Below are 22843 nucleotides of genomic sequence, written 5' to 3'. Positions count from 1 at the left end.
GACTGGATCTATTAAGTGAAGAAACCACAACTCTTTGCGGGGCTGCTGCTGCTTTTTCTTTAATTTTTTTTTATTTTTTTTTTATTTTTTTCCTCGTTTAATGAATTTGGCTCCGTGTCCCAAAGCGGAGCCGAAACCCGAAACCCTCCTGTCTCCCAGAGCTTTCTGACTGTTCTTGGAACATCTGGCACAGCTGTTATTTTGACCCCAAGGCAGGAGCACAACCTCACTCCTGTTCCTATCCCAGTGGAAGCCGACCCCCAGGATGCCAAGGGGAGCTGGGGCTGTGCTGCCCAAACTGGGCTGGGAGCAGAGGGACGGGGCAGGATCCGGAGTGGTCCCATTTTCCAGGGGAAAAAGAAAAGAGGTAGGAGTGAGGTAAAGCAGTGACAGAGCTTTTGGAGCTCCATGAAGAGCCTCCTCCTGCTCCTCTTTCCATTCTTATGGACTTTGAAATTTAGCTGCCCATAAACCTGAATAAATTCCCGCAGGTTTTGCACCTTCACTTCACTGAAGTGTAGAATTGGTTCATCAGATGGAATTTCTATCCGTGGATGGATCCATGGATCTCCTCAAGCTGGGTTTCCTTGCCTGGCACCTTCCTTCTTTTCCCTTTTTCCTTCTTTTTTCTTTTTTCTCCTTTTTCCTTTTTTTATCCTTTTTCCTCTTCCTCCTTCTTTTTCCTCTCTTTCTTTTTCCCCTTTCTCTTTTTCCTTTCCTTTCTCTTTTTCCTCTTTTTACCTTTTCCTTTTTTTATGTTTTCCTTTTTTCACGGGCAGGGATATTTTTCCTTCCCCAAAAAAGATCCCGGGGAGAGCAGAGCGAGCCCCGAACACCCTCAAGCTCCAATCTCTCCCCCCCGATCAGCAATACCTGATATCTAAATCTCTTGGCTCAGTCTAAGCTGCAGGGACTTGTAACTTTTTATCTCTAAATCTTCCTCCACGCACCTTCCCGATTTCCTTTCAGCTCCAAGGCTTAATACCCCTGCTTGTGCTTTCATCCCTCCAACACTGCGAGCTTTAAATTGTCTCTGGGATACAGGATAATCAGTTCTCTGCTGTGTTAATTCTCATTACGTGCCTATTAAAATGAAGATTAAATCAGGCATTAGGGTGCCTCCTCCCGTTATGAAATCTGAAAAACGGGATTGAATCGGGCTGGGTTGGGGGCGGGGGAGGGAGGAAGGGAAAGCACCAAATACCTAAAAAATACCGTTTCTTGAGCTTCACCGGGAAGGAATAAAAGCGAGAGCGAGGTGTGAATACACGACTTTATTCCGGGAGTTGTGCAGGTGAGGGGGAGATAAGGAGGCAGCAGCCGAGGACGCGGGTTTTGGGCAGGGAGGGGGGATTTGCATGTGCCTACGTGAGGTGCAGGGTGTGAGTCCGCGGGCTCAGCCCGGCACACACGTGCTCTGGCAGCAGCGATGCCTCCCCGGCAGCACGAACACACCGCTACCTGCGCTCACCTCGCCGAGGGGGGGGCCCCTTCCAAGGATCCCTGCCAAGCTGCTCGGGTGGGAAAACAGCTCTCCCGCCAGGGCAGGTGCTTTTCTTGCGGGGTGGGGGAGCGTTTAGGACCGCGCTGTCATTTCCTCGAGCTCAATTATCCATAGGAAGTCCCCCCCCCCTCCCTCCTTTCCCCACTTCTCCTCCCTTTCCCAGCGCTCCTCCACGAGCAGATTAACTTTTCGGTTATTGTTGCTCTGGCAGGTACTTTTAATTGGCTGGAAAACATCCTTCCTGTGAAGTTGCAGTTTCGTGGGGCTTGAATGAGTCCAGTCCTCCCCTGGCTCTGCCCAGCGCCGCCGATTGGCTCCGCAGCCCGGGGGGGGACCGATAAGGGCGGCTATAAAAGCCCTGGGCTGCTCCTGGTCCCCCGACGAGCAGGAGCCAGAGGGGCCACCCGGATCCTGCGGCACATCCAGCGCATCCCGAACATCCCCGAGCTCCGCAGCCTCTCCCCGGGTCTCTGTCGCTGGGAGCGCGTATCCAGATCCACATCTTCGCTCGAGCCGGAGTGGGAGAGGAGACACGCACACACACACACACAGAGCCACCAAAAAAAAAAAAAACCCACCCAAAAAAACCCCCCACACTTAGCGGAAACTTGTCAGAGAATGCTCCTAAAGTCTGGTTTTCTCCTGCTGCTGGCGATCAGTGCATCCGCATCCTACGAAGCCGAGCAGAATGACTCTGTGAGCCCCAGGAAGCCCAGGGTGGCAGCCCAGAACTCAGGTAACACCCAGCAAGGAGGGCTTGGAGCTGAGCCCTCATGTCTTAAACTGTCTCACATTGCTCTGCTGCTGATTTTTATTCTTTTTTCCTTTTTTTTTTTCCTTCTTTTTCCTTTTTTCCCTTCTTTTCCCTTTTTCCTTCTTTTTCCTTTTTCCTTCTTTTCCCTTTTTCCTTCTTTTTCTTTTTTTCTCCTTTTTCCTTTTTTCTCCTTTTTTCTTTCCCCCCTTTTTCCTTCTTTTTCCTTTTCCCCCCTTCTTTTTCCTCTCTTTCTTTTTCCTTTCCTTCTTCTTTTTCCTTTTTTATCTTTTCCTTTTTTATCTTTTCCTTTTTTATATTTTCCTTTTCCCCCTTTTTTCCCCTTTTTCCCTCCTTTTGTCCCCCTTTTTTCCCCCTTTTCCCCCCTTTTTTCCCCTCTTCTCCCCCACCTTTTTCCCCCCCTTTCCCCCCCCCCTTTTTTCCCCTCCCTTTTTTTTCCCGCTTTCCCCCCCCTTTTTCCCCCTTATAAACTTAATGGCTGGTTAAGGCACAAATATTAACATGAGGGTCTGCTAGGAGGGTGTTGGTGCAGAGCTGGAGCAGGAATCTCCTCCAGGAGCTGGGGCAGGGAGTTGGTGTGTGAGGATGCAAAAATCCAGCCTCTCTCCTCCTCCCCCAGCTCCTAAATGAGTCCCATGTACTTTTGATTATTATTATTATTGTTGTTATTATTATTATTTTCCCTGCTTGCATGTACCTCCCTCCCCTCTCCAGTCGCAGCCCTACTTTGGTGTTAAACCCCTCGCTTTTTAGGAAGTTGATAAAAATCCGTGGAAATTGACCTGAACCATTGTTCTGCCAAACATCTGCCCATTCCAAGAGGAGGAGAGAGAGAGAGAGAGAGAGCTGCGACTTTGGAGAATGCAGTAACCTAGAAACTGTCCCCTGCTCGCCTTTATTTCCCCAAACTGATTGCTATCAGCGAGCTGGGACGGTAAAAATACGATTGTGACATTTAACAAACTTGCTTTTACAATGGAGGCAAAAAAAAAACCGCTGGCAAGTCAGCTCTGGATGTCTCCACTTTGATGCTTTAGATAAGTTGGAGACATTGTCTCGAACAATGGGAATTAAAAATCTCTCTTCTACTGTACTGGAAAGATATTAAGGCTCTAATTCAGAGCTCATTAACAGCTGCCTTATTTTAGATCTGCAAGGCTCTGCAGCATTAGAGCAGGGTGTTTGCTCGAGTTCCTTTTGTATTTGGTTGCTATAGAAACATGGGGTCTCACTCTTGCACCGTGCCTAAAACAATAAAAGCTTAATTCCTCCTTAAGTCTGCTGCAGAGCAAAGTTAGAATGTGAACCTGTGGCAGCAGAATTGGGGGGGTGACTCGTGCACTGGGGAGGTTGTGAGCTGGGGAGAGGATGAGCTGACCAAAGATTTCTCCCTTCAGGCCCACAAGCAAGAATGAGGAGGCGTTAACTGTTTGGGGTTTTTCTTCTAATTATTATTATTTAATATTATTTCTCCATTTTTTCTGTAAAAAAAAAAAAATCCCAGTTGTAGAGAATCATTTTTAGGCTACAACTCAGCTCTTAATAAGGTGTGTTCTCTTCCACCAAACCCTCACTTTTCCCACACCTCACAGCTCCATGGCTTTGCATTTCTTCCTAAAAGAATGTCTGGTAACAGGAGCTGCAAAAGTAATGAATATGCCTTGCCCAGACACATATGGGGACAGATGTTCATCTCAAAAAAAAAAGGTTAATCCCTCCTAATTTCAGGGCAATCATGTGGCAATAGTGCTGATTCATTGTTAAAAGGCACGGGATCTGCACGAGAAAAGCTGGGATGACATGGATCCCCTCCTGCTCAGCCTAACTACTGCCTGCAGGATTTTAATTATACATGGTCAGCTCCATTTACCTCAACTTTCTCTGCCCAAATGTCCCTTCTCCTCACGAAATCTTCAGCAAAAAATGACCTTTCTTGGCTGTGCTTGCAAACCACCAGGTCGGGGTTTAGCACCAAGTCCTTTTTAGTGCTAGTAATGGACTCACGGGCTAAAATCTGATTTCTTGGTGCTTCAGGCTTCTTAGGGAAGCACAAATACATCCCAAGGAGTGCAGATTTTGTGGCATCTCCTTGGCAATCACCGTCACTTCAGTCCTGTTTTCACAAAGCCACGGGTTTGGGAACTGAGCCCCTGGAGAGGATCTGAGCACCTGGTGCTCTTCCTGGGCCCTTCCTCATTGCTTCTCCTTCTCCAGAGGGAGTTGGAATGAAGCTGGGAATGCCTGGAATCAGGATTCCTTTGGGATGGATCTATCTAGCCAAGGACTCTCAGGTGTTGTCCCTCTTTTAATACAGGTGGGAAGGTGTTGGGAGTTGCATTTTCTGTTCCTCAGTTCGCTGGGTCACACCTTCAGTTCATGGAATCCTGGAATGGTTTGGGTTGGAAGGGACCTTAAAGCTCATCCAGCTCCAACCCCCTGCCATGGGCAGGGACACCTTCCACTAGCCCAGGTTGCTCCAAGCTGGCCTTGGACACTCCCAGGGCTGGCACAGCCACAGCTTCTCCAGGCAACCTCCCCTCCATCTGAGCAAAGAATTTCTTCCCAATATCTGCCCTAATTTTCCTCTCTTTTAGCTTAAAACCCTTCCCCCTTCTCCTATCCCTGTGTGCCCTTATAAAAAGTCACTCTCCCTCTTTTTATAACCCCCTTTTAAGCACTGGAAGGGTCCCTAAAGTCTCCCTGGAGCCTTCCCTTTTCCAGATGGACACTCCCAGCCTGTCCCTGGAGTGGAGGAGCTCCAGCCTTGGGAGCACCTTCCCTTTGTTTTCTCCTCATCCCCTCTCCCCCCATCCCCAGGAGCTGCTTGTCTGCAGCCCAGCCCGGCTCACCCTGGCTCTGGGGGAGGGTTCTGTGGTCCTGGGGGAGGGTTCTGTGGTCCTGGGGAGCCGTGTCCGTGTGCTGATGCTCCCGTGGCTCTCCCTGCAGCAGAGGTGGTTCGGTGCCTCAACGGGGCCCTCCAGGTGGGCTGCGGGGCCTTCGCCTGCCTGGAGAACTCCACGTGTGACACGGACGGGATGTACGACATCTGCAAGTCCTTCCTCTACAGCGCTGCTAAATTCGACACTCAGGTACGGCCCCGGCACGGAGGGGACCGGGAGAAACCCTTGGGATAAAACCTTTCCATGCCCCGGCTCAATAAAGGGCTTTTATGGGGCACCGGAGCACGTGCTGAGCTGAACCGAGGCTTTAACTCCTCCTTCTAGAGCTGGGCTTTGGGCAGGCTTAACCCTCCCTGTCTTGCAGCCCTTCACAGACACACACACAGCTCCTTGGGGGCTGTTTTCTCTGGGATAAACCCTCGGGAGAAAACCCTTCCATGCGCTCAATAAAGGGCTTTTACAAGTCCTGCAGCACTGGAGCATGTGCTGAGCTGAACGGAGGCTTTAACTCCTCCTTCTAGAGCTGGGCTCTGGGCAGGCTTAACCCTCCCTGTCTTGCAGCCCTTCACAGACACAGACACAGCCCTCCACAGACACAGCTCCTTGGGGGCTGTTTTCTCTGGGATAAACCCTCGGGAGAAAACCTTTCCATGCGCTCAATAAAGAGCTTTCCAAGTCCTGTGGCATCACGGAGGCTTTAACTCCTCCTTCTAGAGCTGGGCTTTGGGCAGGCTTAACCCTCCGGGTCTTGCAGCCCTTCACAGACACAGACACAGCCCTCCACAGACACAGCTCCTTGGGGGCTGTTTTCTCTGGGATAAACCCTCGGGAGAAAACCTTTCCATGCGCTCAATAAAGAGCTTTCCAAGTCCTGTGGCATCACAGAGGCTTTAACTCCTCCTTCTAAAGCTGGGCTTTGGGCAGGCTTAACCCTCCCTGTCTTTCAGCCCTTCCTGCTCCTCTCAGCCACGGGATTTTGGCTCCACAAACACATCCTTGGGGGCTGTTTTCTCAGGAGAAAACCTTTCCATGCGCTCAATAAAGGGCTTTTACAAGTCCTGCAGCACCAGAGCTGAATGGAGGCTTTAACTCCCCCAAAGCTGGGCTTTGGGCAGGCTTAAACTTTCCCATCTTGCAGCCCTTCCTGCTCCTCTCAGCCACGGGATTTTGGCTCCACAGACAAATCCTTGGGGGCTGTTTTCTCTGGGATAAACCCTCGGGAGAAAACCTTTCCATGCGCTCAATAAAGGGCTTTTACAAGTCCTGCAGCACTGGAGCATGTGCTGAGCTGAACAGAGGCTTTAACTCCTCCTTCTAGAGCTGGGCTTTGGGCAGGCTTAACCCTTCCTGTCTTGCAGCCCTTCCTGCTCCTCTGAGCCGTGGGTTTTGGGCTCCACAGACACATCCTTGGGGGCTGTTTTCTCCGGGGCAGTTTCCACACGTTCCCTGCTCCGTGTGAGGACTTGGCAGGGAGGGCTCGCTGGGCTGGAGGGTGAAGTTTCCTCTCCAGGAGGAAATAGAAACGTCCTTCTAACAAAATAAGTCTTCTGACTGTGTGACCTGGCACGGGGCTGGGGTTTGGGTTGGAAGACTTTGGGGCTGGGAATGCAGGGCCAGCTCAGCCTCTCCAGAGCTGCAGTCGGGATAAATGGGATAATATTGGAGGGCTGCAGCTCTGCCAAGGGCACTTCTCCTTGGGGTTTTCCTCCTAACATGCACACCAGCCCCGAGTTCCCTGTGCTCCTGCTCCCAAAGACAAGCTTCAGAGCACTTCAAGCATCTTGAGTGGTGATGAACCAGGGGTGTTAAACCTCTGGCATTAAATTGATGGTTAAATCAACCCGACCCCCTCCTGGGGGGGGAGCAGAATTGGCCCATCTCTGGTCCTGGCACTTCCAGGTCTGTTCATGCAAAGACTCCCATTGCCTCAATCCTTTGGGAAGAGGAGCTGTGGGCTCTGTGCATCCCAACTGCTGTGGGTGGGTGATGTCTCTGCAGTAATTGTGAGGATCAGAGTCCTGGGAAGGGACCTCCAGCAGGTCCCTAATTGCAGGGAGGGTCATTAACAGCAGCCAGGCACGGTGGAGCACCTGCAGTACTTCCCTTTCTGTTGGATTCCCTGGAAACCCCTGGGAAAAAAATCCCCTTTTTCTCCTGTGCTTGCAGGGAAAAGCTTTTGTGAAGGAAAGCCTGAAGTGCATTGCCAACGGGGTGACGTCCAAGGTGTTCCTGGCCATCCGCAGGTGCTCCACGTTCCAGAGGATGATCTCCGAGGTGCAGGAGGAGTGTTACAGCAAGCTGGACATGTGTGGCATCGCCAAACGGAACCCTGAGGCCATCACAGAGGTCGTGCAGCTCCCAAACCAGTTCTCAAACAGGTATGTGAGGCAAAAATACAGGAATGGGGTGAAAAGAGCAGGGCCGAGCTGACTGAGCTCCTGCAATCCCAGGGCAGCTCAGCCCAGCCCTGCTCTCTGCCTTTTCAACTCCTTTTGCCAGCCTTCTTCTGCTTCTCTGTTTTGGTAAACACACTTATAAACATCTCCAGAGAATAAAATTAACTGGGCATTGGTTACTTCAAAGCCTGGAGCTCGTTTAAGTGTTAATCCTTTGGGTGGGAGGGCAGTGTGATGGTGAGCAGGGCTTTTACATCCCAAACCAGATCCATTCATTCAGCATCCCTGGAATACTGAGCACTTCATAGGGTAGAAACATAGAATCCTGGAATGGTTTGGGCTGGAAGGGACCTCAAAGCTCATCTCCTTCCACCCCCTGCCATGGGCAGGGACACCTTCCTCTGGACCAGGTTGCTCAGAGCTCCATCCAACCTTTCTCGACCCACTGCAACTTCATTCCCTTCTCCAGACTGCAGCCACCCTCTCCTTGGGTTTATATGGCACTTGGAAAATGAGTCCTTGCCCTCTGCCTTCCCAGGAAAAAGCAGGAAAAGCTAAAGGGAACCAGCAAACCTGATCCTCTGTCACCTTATTCCGCCATAACCTGGTGGTTCATATTTCTAGGGATGCTCTGGGCTCCTGAATGGTCTGGTTTAGGGTTGTCTCCAGCCCTGGTCTGGTTTAGGGTTGTCTCCAGCCCTGGTCTGGTTTAGGGCTGTCTCTGGTGGCACAGGCTCCCTGCAGGAATGGGCACATCACGGGGCTGGCACCTTGATGTGAGCCCAGAACTGCCCCATCCCCTCCTGCAAGGACAAGGTTCACCTTCAGGGAGTGCTGCAGTCTGCTCAGTCACGCTGCAAGGGCAGGCACTGCTTCCCCTGAAGCCTGGAACAAGCAGTGCTGAGTCTTGTGATCGGGATAAAAGGGATCTTTTGGAGTAAATATGCTCTGGAATTGGAGTGCAAACAGGGTGAGCTGCAGTGGCTGGTCGTGGCAAACCCCTCAGCTCCTCTGGGGTGGCTGCTTGGCTTGATCTAGAAGCACCTGAAGCCTCCAGACCTATCCTAGGACAGGTCTGCAAGTGCTAAACAGATAAACAGATGTTACATCTCTGCCCAGCATGGATTTATCCACAGAATCACAGACTATCCTGAGCTGGAAGGGACAAGCAAGGATCACTGAAGTCCTGGTCCTGTTATACAGAACTCTAGTGTAGATATTAAATCAGGAAATGACACTTGTGGGAAGGCAAAACTATACTGGGGGGGAAAGGTAAAAATGATGTTTGTGTGTCTTTCCCCTCTTTCCCCAAGGAAAGTTGGAAGGGATTTGCTTTGGTGTTCCCTGAGGGCTGGGACAAGGAGCATTCCCAGGTTGAACTGGTGGGTTGTGGAGTTAAAAGGATGGATTGTAGAGTTAAGGGATGGATTGTAGAGTTAAAGGGGTGGATTGTAGAGTTAAGTGATGGATTTTAGAGTTAAGGGATGGATTGTAGAGTTAAGTGATGGATTGTAGAGTTAAAGGGATGGATTGTAGAGTTAAAGGGATGGATAGTAGAGTTAAGGGATGGATTGTAGAGTTAAAGGGATGGATTGTAGAGTTAAAGGGATGGATAGTAGAGTTAAAGGGATGGATTGTAGAGTTAAGGGATGGATTGTAGAGTTAAAGGGATGGATTGTAGAGTTGAAGGGATGGATTGTAGAGTTAAAGAGCCCTTGGTGGGGCTGGAGGGGGGTTGGGGTGAGCAGGGGACGTGTGGACACTTGGGCAGTGCTGGGGATGTTCCTCCCAGAGGACCAAGCCAGGGCTGGATCCTCTGTCTCCCGAGGAGGAGGGAACTCCTCCCCCACAGCTGCCAGCCCCTGCCAGAGCCAGAGGATATTATGACATGTTGAGTAACAAAAGCAGCAGGATTTCCCAGCTAATAGTTTACACTGAGGGCTCCTAAAGCATCCTGCTTTCCCAGCCCCTGTCCCAACATAGCCACGGAATAAGAATGTGCCACTTGGCCTGGGCTGCTGAGAGGAAGTAGTTAAAGGTCATAGCACCTTCCTGTGATTTAATCTCGTGGCAGGAGCAGCAGGAGAGGAAAGTCCTGCTGCCTCTGCTCACAGCTGAGCTGCTGAAGGCACTGCCAAGCTCTGGGATTGCAGCTCCAGCCATGGGAAGCACCAAGGCTGGCTGGGATCTGCCCCTCCTGTCCCGTTAGGCTGGGACTGATTTAAACTGGAGTGTGGCTCGTTCACCATCAGCTGCTGGGCTCCCTTGAACCCTCAGTCCCAGCCCTGCTGGGCTGTGCTCACACCCAGCCAAAGCCTGGGCCTTTTGTGCTTCAAGTGCAGCACAAACTTTAACCTCAGCTGACCTCGCCTGGCTGCTCCAAAGGCCAGAGCTGAGAGTTGGGAAAGGAGTTTGGATGTGAGCTCTCATTTCCCTCTTCCTTCCCCTCCTCCACCTGCAGGTTATTCTCTTCTCTGCTCCTGTGGAAAAATGTCACAGTGACCTTAAAGGCTTAAAATAAGTTCCCCGACGTCCTTTCAGGCAGCAAATACGGGATTGCTCCTCTTTTTCCCAATTCTTTTTCCCTGGGAAGGTGTTCCCTGGTCCAGCAAGGTGCCAGCTCTGCTGTCCCAGCCCCTGCTCGTGGGGCTGTGCTGGCTCTGCCTTCTCCCCATGGAGGATCATTCCCATAGGAATGATCTCATAGGGCTGTTCTCATAGGGCTGGGAAAACGGATCAGCACAATTTCCTGGCTCCTCCTGGAGCAAGGAATACGTGCTCAGGGCTGCTGGAAGAGGAAAATGAAGCTTTAGGGAGACAGGCTCGTAGCAGGGGGAAGCACAAGGTCCTCACTTGGGATTTAATGCATGAGAGTGACAACTGTGTGTCCTAAAGATCTGTCCCGAGGGAATCTGTGCATCTCCCAAGCATGGAGTGACTGGCTGCTCCCTCTTGTGGTGCCCTGGAAAGGCTGTGCGTGCAGGGGAAGGCAGAGGGACAGGAGGGGATGGAACCACAGGGATGGATCCGTTCCCAGAAGGATCGTTCTGGCTCAGAGCAGGGCTCGGTTTAGTCTCAGATCCTGGCTGGGGATGGGCAGCACCTGCTGGTAGAAAGAGCGATTATTTTTCTTCCTAAAGCTCTAGAAACTTGGATTCTTTAGTGGAGAGTAAACCACACCCTTAAGCCAATTAGTACAGCCCTTAGCTCCTTGGTTTTACCTTCTTCCCAATCCACCAGGATAACAACAACCCCACTGTGTTTATATCCTCACCTTCCAGAGCTGCAGCAGCTCTGGGTGGATTTGGAACTGGCCTGGCTGATCCTGTGCCACAACGTGGCTTTTTTTTTGGCTCATCAGAGCCCGGTCAGGCGACTGTGGGAGCAGGTTTAGGACAATTAAATCCGAATTTTGGTGGTTGTGTTCCATCCCTGTGTCATGGGCACAGCATCTCCACGTCCAGGGGGGTTGTTAGATGCAGTGACAACAGGGTTGGTCTTGGAGTTCTTTTCCAGACTTAATGACCCTGTGGTGACATGTACATTGTGCACTGTCAGAATGAGGGACTTAAAAACTCTGATTCATAGAATCCCAGAATCAGCTGGGTTAGAAGGGACCTCCCAGATCATCCAGCCCAACCCTTGATCCAACCCCGCCGTGGTTCCCAGCCCATGGCACTGATGCCACATCCAGTCTCAGCTTAAAAACCTCCAGGGATGGAGAATCCCCCCCTTCCCTGGGCAGCCCATTCCAATGGCTGAGCACCCTCTCTGCAAAGAAATTCTTCCTGATCTCCAACCTAACCCTCCCCTGGCACAGCTGCAGACCCAGCCCTCTTGTCTTGCTGATGGTTGCCTGGGAAAAGAGACCAACCCCCCCCGGCTCCCCCCTCCTGTCAGGGAGTTGCAGAGAGTGAGGAGGTCTCCCCTGAGCCTCCTCTTCTCCAGGCTGAGCCCCCCCAGCTCCCTCAGCCTCTCCTCACAGCACTTGTGCTCCAGTCCCTTCCCCAGCCTTGTTGCCCTTCTCTGGACCTGCTCCAGCAGTTTTGTCTCTTGGGCTGTTTTATCTCTTGGGCTGTTTCATCTCTTGGGCTGTTCTGTTGGTCCTTGCTGAGGTAACGATGGTTCCTCTGGTGCAGATACTACAACAAGCTGGTGAGGAGCCTGCTGGAGTGCGACGAGGAGACGGTGAGCACCATCAAGGGCAGCCTGATGGAGAAGATCGGGCCCAACATGGCCAGCCTCTTCCACCTGCTGCAGGCCGACCACTGCGCCCAGGGCCACCCCCGCGCCGACTTCTCCAGGAGGAGGCTCTCGGAGCCCCAGAAGCTCAAACTCTACTTCAGGAACCTGCGAGGTGAGGGCTCGGCCCCGGCCCACGGCAAGCGCGGCTCCTCCTCGGCCGAGAGCGCGTGAGGGGACGGCCGCCCCGGGGGCCCCGAGGGGATGCCAAGCGCTGCTACCAAAGCTCCAGAGCAAATGCCCCCAGCCCAAGCGTGCTGCAGCCAGGCTGAACAGCACCTGGGAAACCTGGGGTTAGGTTTAGTCGTTGATATTTTCTGTCCCCCAACCCCCCTTTCTGAACAAAACCTCTCCGCGTGGGTCGGCGTTCGGCGTCTCGGCTTCTCCCGCCAGCAAAACGTCTCTTTTTCTTCCCCCCCCCCAAAAAAAATAATTATGTCCTAAAAGGTCTTAGTCTTAAGTGGTCAGGCCTTCAGACCCCAAATCTAAACGTACTGTAGTGCTGATGCCACTGGAGTCTGAGGATCTGGCCCCCAGGAGAGGAGCTCGTCCCTCCTGCCCGAGCTTAGGGGACAAGAGATGCACTAAAAACTCGTTGCACACCCCAAAAGGTGTCAGGGGAGTTCGTGTGATGAATCTGTGCTGGCCATGGACGAATATGAATGTCATGTTCCTGGTCTCTTAGTGTCCTGCAGTCCTGATCCTGCCAGCAGAGCTCTGGTAACCCCTGGATTTCCCAAACCGGCTGGGGGGGGAGTTTGGTGCAAAAGGAGTTCAAGCCGCCCCCCCACGCCCCCCAAAATCAGGAAAGGGACGTTTTGTACCCCAGACATGATTCAAAGAGCTGCCAGTCTGAGGCTAAAAGCTGGCCAGAAGGTTCCATAATCTTGCATTGTATTTAAAAGCTAACATCTATGTACTGTATTTAACTGTCTAAAGCTTTAAAAGAAACCTAACAGAAACAAACCCTGTCTTAAGAGTAGAGTATTAAAGGTCTTGCTCTAACTGTGGTATAAATAGTTTTAAAATCTGTCATGTACTGTACATAAAGTCCACGAGAGTCTGCTTGAAAGGAGCAGAATATAATAACTTTATTGCCTAAACTTAGTTTTGTAATTTAGCTCTTTCTTTTCTTATTTTATTATTATTTTTTTTCTTTTTTCCTGGAAACAGTATCTCTGTCGTATTTAAAGAGTTCACATTCTACTCCGTGGCCTTTTTTAATGGAAGAGGGGGAAAAAATGGTTTAGGATGGGAATTGCAGGGCCAGAAATGGCTAAAGTGGAGGGGGAAAAAAACCAAATTAAAAGCAAGAGGAGTTGAGGCTGGCCAGTCCTGTCCCCCCAGAGCTGCTGTGAGACCCCCTCAGACCCCAGTGCTGCTGGGGGGGGCTCCTGTAGGAATTATCAGATGCCTTGGGAATTCCCTGGGAACACCAGTTGCTGGGAAAGGCAGGAAAAATCCCAAAATCCTCTGAAGCTTCAGCGGTGAAGCTGAGGACAGGGATCCACACCTGGGAGCTGCCTTTCCCCCCATCCTCCTCCTCCTCAGCAGGCTCTGGGAAGAGGAGCAGAGGGGCCCGTGCTGGGGGTCCCCCAAACCCGCTCCCAAATCGCTCTGGGGGAGCCAAAAAAATCAGGATCAGCCAGGCCAGCTCCAAATCCATCCCCTCAGAGTCCCTCTGCAGGGTGGATGGCTCTTCCTCAGCTACTTAGCCAGCTAATAAAGGAGGGATCTATTTTCCTTTTCGAAACCTTAAAGCAATATAACTTTTTTTTCTTTCGTTTTGTTTTGGTTTCCTTTTATTTTTTTTTTAAATAAATTAAAAAAAAAAAAAGACAAAAAAAAAAAAAACAAACCACGAAGCCTTTAAACAATAACCTGCTGCTAATATGTGGAAACCAGATGCAGTGGCAGCGTTTCTGATGTTGCTGCCTTTGTTCAGTGTAGCCCCAAAGCGCTGTCAGAAAATTGGAAGCAGCAAAAAAAAAAAAGGAAAAAAAAAAGAAAAAAAAGGTTGCTGACGCTCAAGGGTTATTTTAATTTTTTTATTTTGAAGACTCTGAGTTGTAGGGCAAGGAAGATGCAATATTGTTCCTTTTTCAGTCGGTCAGGGATAGAGAGGCCAAGGAGAAGAAGTTTTGCAAGGTGAAAAAACCAAAGGCTCCTCGAATATCCCGCCCCTGAAAGTCGGGGGTTGAGCAGGAACTTTGACCCCAGGGTTGTGGGATTCCCACCCCAGGGCATCCCAGCCGGGAGACAGGGAATTCTGCACCAAATCCATGGAAATAGTTACAAAAAAGGTTCTTTACCTGGCTCGGGGCAGGGTCCAACCAACCCCCTGGGCTTCCCAAAGCCTCTCCCTGCCAGCCCCGCCCTTCCATGGGATGTTCCTCATGGAAAAGTGGCTTCTCCATTCCCAGGAAAGCCCAGAGAAGGAGGATAAAGCTGATTTGGGGCCGGGGAAGAGCGTGAGATCCCCCCCAAGCTGATCTTTTCTTGGGGTGGTCCCACCAAAATTCCTCTTTCCCGGCAGCGCTTTAAACTCTTAATTAAGGGTGCCCTTAATAAAGGTGGGAATTCAGCGGGAAAATCCTCCCCCTCCCGGCTGGATTTGCTGGGGTGCCACAGGAAACCACCCCTGTGCCCCCCAAACTCAGCTGGGTCCCACTGGCCGGGTTTTGGGGTTGATTTGAGGCGGCACTTTTGTCCCCCCGAGCAGGTCTGGGGGTCACCTGGCCCTAACTAAGCCGGGCTCAAAGTCCCTCCTAACCAGGGCAGGTGGGACAGGAGCTTCCCATGCCCTGGGAAATTTTGGGATGAGGTGGGAGAGCCCCCCCCGGGATGGATTTTCCATCCCAAGTCTGGCGATTTCACTGGTTAATCTTTATTTTTTTTTAATTTTCACGGCAAAAGTGATTTTGGTTTTTTTTCTTCTCTCGGGGGGCAGGGGAGGGGCTTCTCTAGAAACGTTTTGCATGAGTCTCCTCGTGATTTGTTTGCACTTTAGAACGTTTTGTGCCATTAATAAATTTGCATTTTATTGTATTTATAATTTAAAGATGCCTAGAAGGGAGTGAGAGAGACTTTGGGGTTTTTTTTTTCGTTTTGGGGTTTTTTTTTTGTTTGGTTTTGTTCTGTTTTTTTTGCTGAGTACTGGAATAAACAGTGAGCATATCTGGTATATGTCATTATTTATTGTTTAAATTACATTTTTAAAGCTCAGTGTGTTCATATAAGAGGTTATTTGAAACATATCATAGTAACGAGAGAGATGCAAGTTATTTTCTTTGCTTATTTTTATAATTAAAGATGCGTAACATAATGAGGCCTATGTTGGATTTTTCTTCTGCAACGAAATAAAATGTCAAATTTAAGGGGTTTTTAGTGTCTGGGTCTTTCATTATTGACATTATTGTTGACATTATAATTTTTTTTGAAATAATAAATTCCTATTTTCCTGGTCCTCACCCTTCCTGAGTGGGGAGAGAAGGAGGGAGAGCAGGAGAGGAGGAGTGTGATCCCTGATATAAAAAAGGCTGGGAATGAAATTTGGGAGCAGACTTTTCCCTTCCTACCTGCACAGGTCTAATATAAAAATAAATATAATAATATAAAATATAATGTAAAATATAATATAAAATATAATATAAAATATAATATAAAATATAATATAAAATATAATATAAAATAATATAAAATAATATAAAAATAAATATAATAATATAAAATATAATGTAAAATATAAAATATAATATAAAATATAATATAAAATAATATAAAATAATATAAAAATAATATAAATAATATTAAAATAAATACAATAATATAAAATATAATGTAAAACATAAAATATAATATAAAATATAATATAAAATAATATAAAATAATATAAAAATAATATAAATAATATTAAAATAAATACAATAATATAAAATATAATGTAAAACATAATATATAATATAAAATATAATATAAAATAATATAAAAATAATATAAATAATATAAAAATAAAAAGGGGGGAGGAACAAAAAAAAGCCCTTCCACAATAAGAATAATAAAGGACAATAATAATAATAAAGGACAATAATAATAATAGTAATAGTAATAGTAATAGTAATAATAATAATAATAATAATAATAATAATAATAATAATAATAATAATAATAATAATAAAGGACATTGTCTCCTGCTGTCGTGATTCAGCCACTCCGGGTGGGAATGTGGAAGGAGTTAAAAAAAGAGAAGTGAAGCAGGAGGCTAAAAATATAATCCAAGTGCAACCAAATTGCCTCAGGGGGGTGATTCCCACCAGGAAAAGTCTTGGAGGGGGTGAGAGGCAGAGGGAAAGGCAGCAGGAATGCAACTGGCTGCAGGTGTTAGAGGTTAGAAATCAGGGATTCACAGTCACAGGTATAAAATATTATATATATATATATATATATATTTATTTATTATATGGAGTTCAGGGTGAAGAAGTGGCCAAATTAATCTGGTGGGTTTAGGGGGACTCGATTTAGGCTGGAAATCCTCGTTAAGCAGAGACTCCTGGAATGGGCTGGGTTGGGAAGCACCTCGAAGATCATTTAGTTCCAACCCCCTGCCTCATCCATGCTCTGCTCAGAGGGGAGGATGTTCCACTCACAAAGTTCAGCAGCACCAGGCCCTCACAAAATACGACTTTTCCCATCAAATCCACCTTTCCAAGCCCTTCCTTTCTCCCTCCCAGTGCACAAACCTGGATTTCACTGGTTCCTCCCCCCCAAAATTGGTGTTAAAAGGAGCATCAGAGAGATTTTGCTGCGCCCCCCCCTTATCTCAGCCACGGAGAGGCTGCAGAACCCTGGGCAGAAAATACCTGGGAGAGACACAGGAGTTTTATTCCAGCTGGAAAAACCAGTCAAACCTGTATGAGCTCATGTGGGGGGAATGGCATTATTTTCACACAGACAGGATTTTTTTTTCCTCTTTATTTTTTTCCCTCTTTTTTTTTTTCTTCTTTTTTTCCCCCCTCTTTGGTTTTTATTTTGAAGCAGAGCAAAACTCCTGGGATAACCCAGGATGATCCTTGTTCCCTGCTCCTTCCCAGTTCCCCCCTCCAGCCTTTCCCCTGCTCTGGATGGGCTGATTTGACCCAAACTGGCCCTACTGGTTATTTAGAGCAAAAAAAAATATCATTTTTATGGAGAATACTGTTCCCTGGGGAGTAAATCCCACTTGCTTCCATCGGATTTCCTTCAGGGCTATTTTTCAGCTGCAGGCTCGGAGGGTTTTGTGTTGCAAAAACAAATCCCTGGATGGGCTGTTTTGGCTTGGAAGGACCCACCAGCTCCATAAAATCATCAGCCATCCCCAGCCTGGGGCCCACACTCCAGCAGGCCCAAATTCAGCTTTCCCATGGGGAATTCTGAGTGTCCCATCCAGCAGAAAAGAGCCATTTATTTCGCTACTTATTTATTTTGCTATTTATTGCGCTGTTTATTTTGCTAGTTATTTATTTTGATGGCTGTGCCGATAATTAAACCTGGAAGCTTTTTCCAGGACTTAATAAATAAATAAATAAATAAATAAATAAATAAATAAATAAATAAATAAAAAGATGAATGAATGAATGACTAAAAAGCCCATTTTCTCCATTTTCTGAGCTGTTGTTGTGAGGCTGAAGTGCCTCCCATGTTGTTCCTCAGGATTCCCTTCTCCTGGCTGGCCACGATTCCCGTGGGGATGAGGTGTCCAGGTTTCCGTGGGGATGAGGTGTCCTGCTGTGGGATGGAGTCCACATTGGAGGTGAATTATCTGGGAAAGGTGCCTTGGATCCCTCCCGAGTCGTGCCTTTATCCCTGCAGGCCTGGAGAGGAGCAGGACCCCCCTCCCAGGGCGCTGCTGGAGAAACCACGGGCATGGAAAACGCTCGGCAGGGGGGTCGGAATGAGGTGGTCCCGGGGGTGCCTTCCAGCCCAAACCACTCCAGAATTCCATGAAAACCAAAAAACTCTATCTGAACCAGCAGAGGAGAGCACAGATGTTTCCTTGGGTTTGTTATGTTTGGTGTGACCCCAGGTTTCCACCAGCATCACTCAGCTCCCTGCCCCAAGAACCTTCCCGTCGGATCCTGCCGTGCATCCACGGGATATTTATTCCCCTCTGGCCCGAGGGGAATCTTTCCTTCCTCTGGGCAAAGCCAACTGCTGTCAGGAGGAAGGAAGGAGGAGGCTGAGGGTCCTGGATGAGATTCCAGTCACCTCCTGGAGAGGTGGAGCTGCCAGGGCTGAGTCAGACACATCCCAGCGACGCAGGAGTGTTTTCCTCCTCGTCACTGGGGAGGTGGGAATGGTCATCCCAGCCCTCATCCCACTGACACAGAAATAGCCATCCCAGCCCTGATCCCAGTGACACAGGAATGGCCATCCCAGCCCTGATCCCAGTGACACAGAACAGCAGGAATGGCCATCCCAGCCCTGATCCCACTGACACAGGAGAGCAGGAATGGCCATCCCAGCCCTGATCCCACTGACACAGGAATGGCCATCCCAGCCCTGATCCCACTGACACAGGAATGGCCATCCCAGCCCTGATCCCAGTGACACAGAACAGCAGGAATGGCCATCCCAGCCCTGATCCCACTGACACAGGAGAGCAGGAATGGTCATCCCAGCCCTGATCCCACTGACACAGGAATGGCCATCCCAGCCCAGATCCCAGTGACACAGGAATGGTCATCCCAGCCCTCATCCCACTGACACAGGAATGGCCATCCCAGCCCTGATCCCAGTGACACAGGACAGCAGGAATGGCCATCCCAGCCCTGATCCCACTGACACAGGAATAGCAAATAACCCTCTGCTCAGATATTTCTGCTGGAAAAAGCTCATACATTTTCCCTATATCCTGCATTTCCAGGAATTTGCTCAGCAGACACCAGCAAAAGCCTGGGAGCAGCACATCCCGTGGTGTGTCCAGGCTCTGGCAAGACACACAGGAGTTTTTTTCAGCACCCCCTGATGGGCCTGATATGGTTGGATGAATAATACAGTGATGTTTCCAAATTCTGAGTGCTCTGGCTGCCTGTCACAGCCCCTCACTGAGGCTGGAAATGTTGTTTTAATGCTGTAATATTCTCTCACATCACATTCATTGCCCCCAAGCGCCTCAAATGAAGCAAGCCAACAATCCCAGCTTTAGGCCACCTTCAACACCCCAGCTCAGCTCAGATGGGAGCTCCCAAAATATCCTGGGAGAAGCCAAACTGACCCAAACTAGGGATGGATTTGGTTGAAGGGAATAAAACACAGAGATGCTCCTCTTCAGTGAAGAATTTTGGCCTCCCAGCTCAGCTGCAATTTGATTTAAAGACAATTATTGTTGAAATGTGACGACTTTGGGATCCGGGCGCTGTGGCAAAGGACGGAGCCGGAGCTCAGAGTTCATTCCTGCAGAATTCCCACCTGGCCGGGCCGCTGGGAACGGGGTTAGAGCTTCGTCAGCCCCGGCCCGGCATCGCTCCGCAGGATTTCTCAGGCAGCTCCGGGGCTGCCAGGAAGTGATTAAGAAAGCAAAGGAAACAAAAGCGAGTCAAAGAGCCCCGACCCCGCTCCCCCTCTTCCCCCTCGGCGATTACTCAGGGTCCCCTTGGAAGCCGCTCTTGCGTCAAAGGATGGCACCTAAAAAGGAGGGATCGCCCGGGTTCCAGCCCGGATTCCAGGAATCGCCTCGACTCCCGCCCGGATTCCAGGCAGGGAGGGTTGGGGATGATTTGGGGCAGAGCCTCTGCCCACCCTTGAGAGCTTTGCTCGGTCACCGGGACCCCAGTGCAGCCCCAGAGCTGGCACTGGGATGGCACCGGGCAGCCACAAACACAAAGCCGGGCCAGAACTTCCCCCCAAAAAAAATCTTGGGACGCTCAAAGCTCATCCTGACCCAGATCCGCCAAAAAAACACCCTCACCCCTCCCAAAAAAAACCCCTCCAGTGTCACAAAAACTCCGCGTTTCAGAGCAACGAGGCAACCCAAGGTTTGGTTTCTCCCAACCGTCCCAAAAAGCCGGCGGGATTCTCCGCTCCCCGCCCTGCTCGGCTCCTCCCGGGAGGCTCCGCTGTGTTCTCAGCTGGTCCCTTCGCCCCCGGGCCGGGGCACAGCCCGACATCACCCCGGGCTGTCCCCCCCCGGCTCCCACTGCTGCTGGCAGAGCTCTAAAGATAGATCCCAGCAGAGATTATCGGCCCCGGCTGTATTAATAGGAGGCAGCTGCTCTTGAAAGAGCCTTTTAAATAAAGAAAGAAACTTCGGTGTATTTTTAAAAGCCTTTTAAGTGAGCAGAGCTCCCCCTCCTCTGCTCTGGCACACACACACACACAGTCCAAGCACCCAGGGCATGGCTTGGCCCTGGAGGGTCCCTTTTTGGCACCTGCTGGCTCAAGGGCTGCTCTGCCCTCTGTCAGGGGCCAGGACACTGCTCTGTCCCTTCTCCATCCCCAAGGGACAGTGGGGGCAGTTCTGAGGAAGGGGAAGGGGTGTTCCAACCCCCCTGGGTGCTGCTGGGCCAGCTTACAGCAGTGATCTCCCCCCCTCTCCCCAAAAAAAAAGCCACTGGCAGAGCTGCTTTCAAGGAATCACAGAATATCCTGAGCTGGATCCACAGGGATCAGCAAATCCAACTCCTGGCCCTGCACAGACACCCCAACAACCCCACCCTGTCCCTGCCCAAACTCTCCTGGAGCTCTGGCAACTTTGGAGCCATGACCAAACCCTGGGGAGCCTGGGCAGTGCCAGGAAAACACAGAGAGGTGCCCAGAGTAGCTCTGGGCAGAGCAAACCCATCCCTGGGGGCCCGTGGGGTTGTTCTGGGGTCTCCCACGCTCTGACAGCCCCCAGATCCCCAGCCCTGTGGTGGGAGCAGGGTGGCAGGAGCCAGCTGTGCAGCTGCTGATCCCCACATCTGGGCACCCTGGCACAGGCAGGGCCTGCTGGGAGGGGTCCCCTTTGGTGGGGGCAGGAGGAGGATCCCACCCTGGTACCCCTGGCACCCTCTGCTCAGAACCATCATCTCCCTCGTGGCTGAAAAATGGAGTGAAAGCTTAGCTGGGCTGCTCAGCCTGGCAATGAACCCTCCAGCACAGCTTGGGCTCCTCCTGGCACTGCTCGGGCCTGGGGGTACCCCCTAAATCCCATTTTTATGGGCAGTGAGGGTCCACGTGGCACCTGGGGCAAAAGGGGCTGGATTTGGGAACCAGAGTGCTGCCCTGGCCCTGCTGAGGTGCTGGGATGAGCATGGAATCTCTCACTGGGTTGGGTGGGAAGGGACTTTAGAGATCATTTAGTTCCAAACCCCCTGCCACGGGCAGGGACACCTCCCACTAGCCCAGGTTGTTCCAACCTGGCCTTGGGCACTTCCAGAGATCCAGGGGCAGCCACAGCTTCTCTGGGCAACCTGTGCCAGGGCCTCCCCACCCTCCCAGGGAGGAATTTCTTCCCAATATCCTGTCTGTGACATGGAATCACAGAATGGTTTGGGTTGCACGGACATTAAACTCATCCAGCCGTGGGCAGGGACCATCTTCCACTGTCCCAGGGTGCTCCAAACACCATCCAACATGGCCTTGGACACTTCCAGGGCTGGGGCACCTGTGCCAGGGCCTCCCCCTGCGAGTGAAGAACACCCAGGTGCCCGTGGTTGTTCACAGGAGGTGCCCAAGTCATGTTTTTACTTCCAAACCCCAACCCGGGGCAAAATCTCTTGCTGTGCCATGAAAATCAGCCAGGGCAAATCCCAAGGGAGAGCAAGAAGGGTTATTCCCTGTGGGAATAGAGGCTGAAAACGCTGGGATTTGTGCCCGTGGAAGGAATGATGGAATCTCATCTGTGTCCCTCTGGGACAGGGAGACACAGCCCCAGTTTTGGGACTGGAATTGGGATAATCCCGCTCTCCCGGGCACCAGGGGGACGTTCCTAACCCTTAACATCCTCCATCCACACACTTGTGCTCTGAAGGAGGTTATTCCTCTTGGCAGCCCTTCAGCTGGAAGCGGAAAATCCCGGCTCAGCAGGAGTTTTTAGGGGTTTTTTTTTTAAATAAACTCCAAAAAAAAAAAAGGACGTCACAACCCCCAGCACCAAAAAGGGGCTGCTCTGGGTGAGAAGCAACTCCAGCTGCTCCTGCACGTCTCCCAGCCCCGCTCAGGAAGTTGCTCACAGCCAGTTTATGTGTTTTAAGGGTGGGGAGGTTGACAAATAGGAAATTTAGGACATGTCAGAGCTGATAACACATGATGCACTTCCCCCCTGCCCTGTGAATTATTCGGGGCTGGCTTTTATTTTGAGCCTTGTCGTGCCTGGGATTGCAAGGTGGGGGCAGCCACAGATGACATCAGAGAGGCAGAAAATTCAGCAATTCTGGGGTTTTAAAGCTTATTTAAGGCAGATATTTTAAGTTACGTTCTCGGGCCGGCGTCCAAGAGATCTTTTTTTCTTCAAATCTAAATAAACATCTCCCGTTTAAAAACAAAACAAAACAAAACAAAACAAAACAAAGCAAAGCCCAAACCCAAAGCAGAAATTAAACCCCAGCACCAGGGTTTTCCCAGTAAAAACCAGGAACACAGAACAACTTGGGCAGGGCTGGATCCCTGAAAACCACGGAGCAGCTGCCAGAGGGATGCACGGAGAGAAAGGGGGGCAGGAGGAGCTCCCTTTTTTTTTTTTAAGTGAGAATGTTGCAGTTTGGGGTTCAGAGAGGTGGAACTGAGGGGTGGGGGGGCTTTTTAAAGGTATTTGGAAAGGTTTTATGGGACTTTTTCCAAGAGATCCCTTTTAAATCCCCTCCCCTGTGCAGCTCGGGGGGTGATGGGGGATTTTACACCCCCCTGGAGGTTGGGGGGGCACAGCTGGGCCACACACCCTTTGCTTCCCCAGCATCCAACAGGCACAGACCCAATTCCCCCTTCCCTGAGGAGCATTTCCATCCCAAACACGGAATCCCACAGTGGTTTGGGTTGGAAGGGATCTTAAACATCATTTAATTCCACGCCCTGC

General features: G+C 50.2%; 1 protein-coding gene and 1 long non-coding RNA gene across 2 annotated transcripts; one reads left to right on the top strand and one right to left on the bottom strand.

The window, feature by feature from the left end:
• The first annotated feature begins 1892 nt into the window (after nt 1-1892).
• STC1 (stanniocalcin 1) lies at nt 1893-15194 on the top strand. The gene is made up of 4 exons (XM_064637950.1): nt 1893-2240; nt 5223-5365; nt 7343-7554; nt 11712-15194. Exons 1-4 carry the CDS (start codon nt 2123-2125, stop codon nt 11986-11988), a joined length of 750 nt encoding a protein of 249 aa, XP_064494020.1. The 5' UTR covers nt 1893-2122; the 3' UTR covers nt 11989-15194.
• On the bottom strand, nt 10408-11715 carry LOC135403699 (uncharacterized). Its single transcript, XR_010425465.1, has 2 exons — nt 11605-11715; nt 10408-11099 (listed from the first exon to the last, which is right to left on the bottom strand). It is a non-coding gene; the product is annotated as an uncharacterized LOC135403699 (long non-coding RNA).
• Nucleotides 15195-22843: the final 7649 nt, after the last annotated feature.

Source organism: Pseudopipra pipra, chromosome 28 (genome assembly GCF_036250125.1).
Source record: "Pseudopipra pipra isolate bDixPip1 chromosome 28, bDixPip1.hap1, whole genome shotgun sequence".
Lineage (NCBI taxonomy): Eukaryota > Metazoa > Chordata > Aves > Passeriformes > Pipridae > Pseudopipra > Pseudopipra pipra.
Note: the sequence above shows the minus strand (reverse complement) of the source record. Positions and strands in the feature narration are given on the sequence as shown.

Coding starts and splice junctions, on each gene's coding strand:
- STC1 (XM_064637950.1), top strand. CDS start 2,123: ATGCTCCTAAAGTCTGGTTTTCTCCTGCTGCTGGCGATCAGTGCATCC. Junction 5,366..7,342: donor CTGCTAAATTCGACACTCAG/GTACGGCCCCGG, acceptor CTGTGCTTGCAG/GGAAAAGCTTTTGTGAAGGA. Junction 7,555..11,711: donor CCAAACCAGTTCTCAAACAG/GTATGTGAGGCA, acceptor CCTCTGGTGCAG/ATACTACAACAAGCTGGTGA.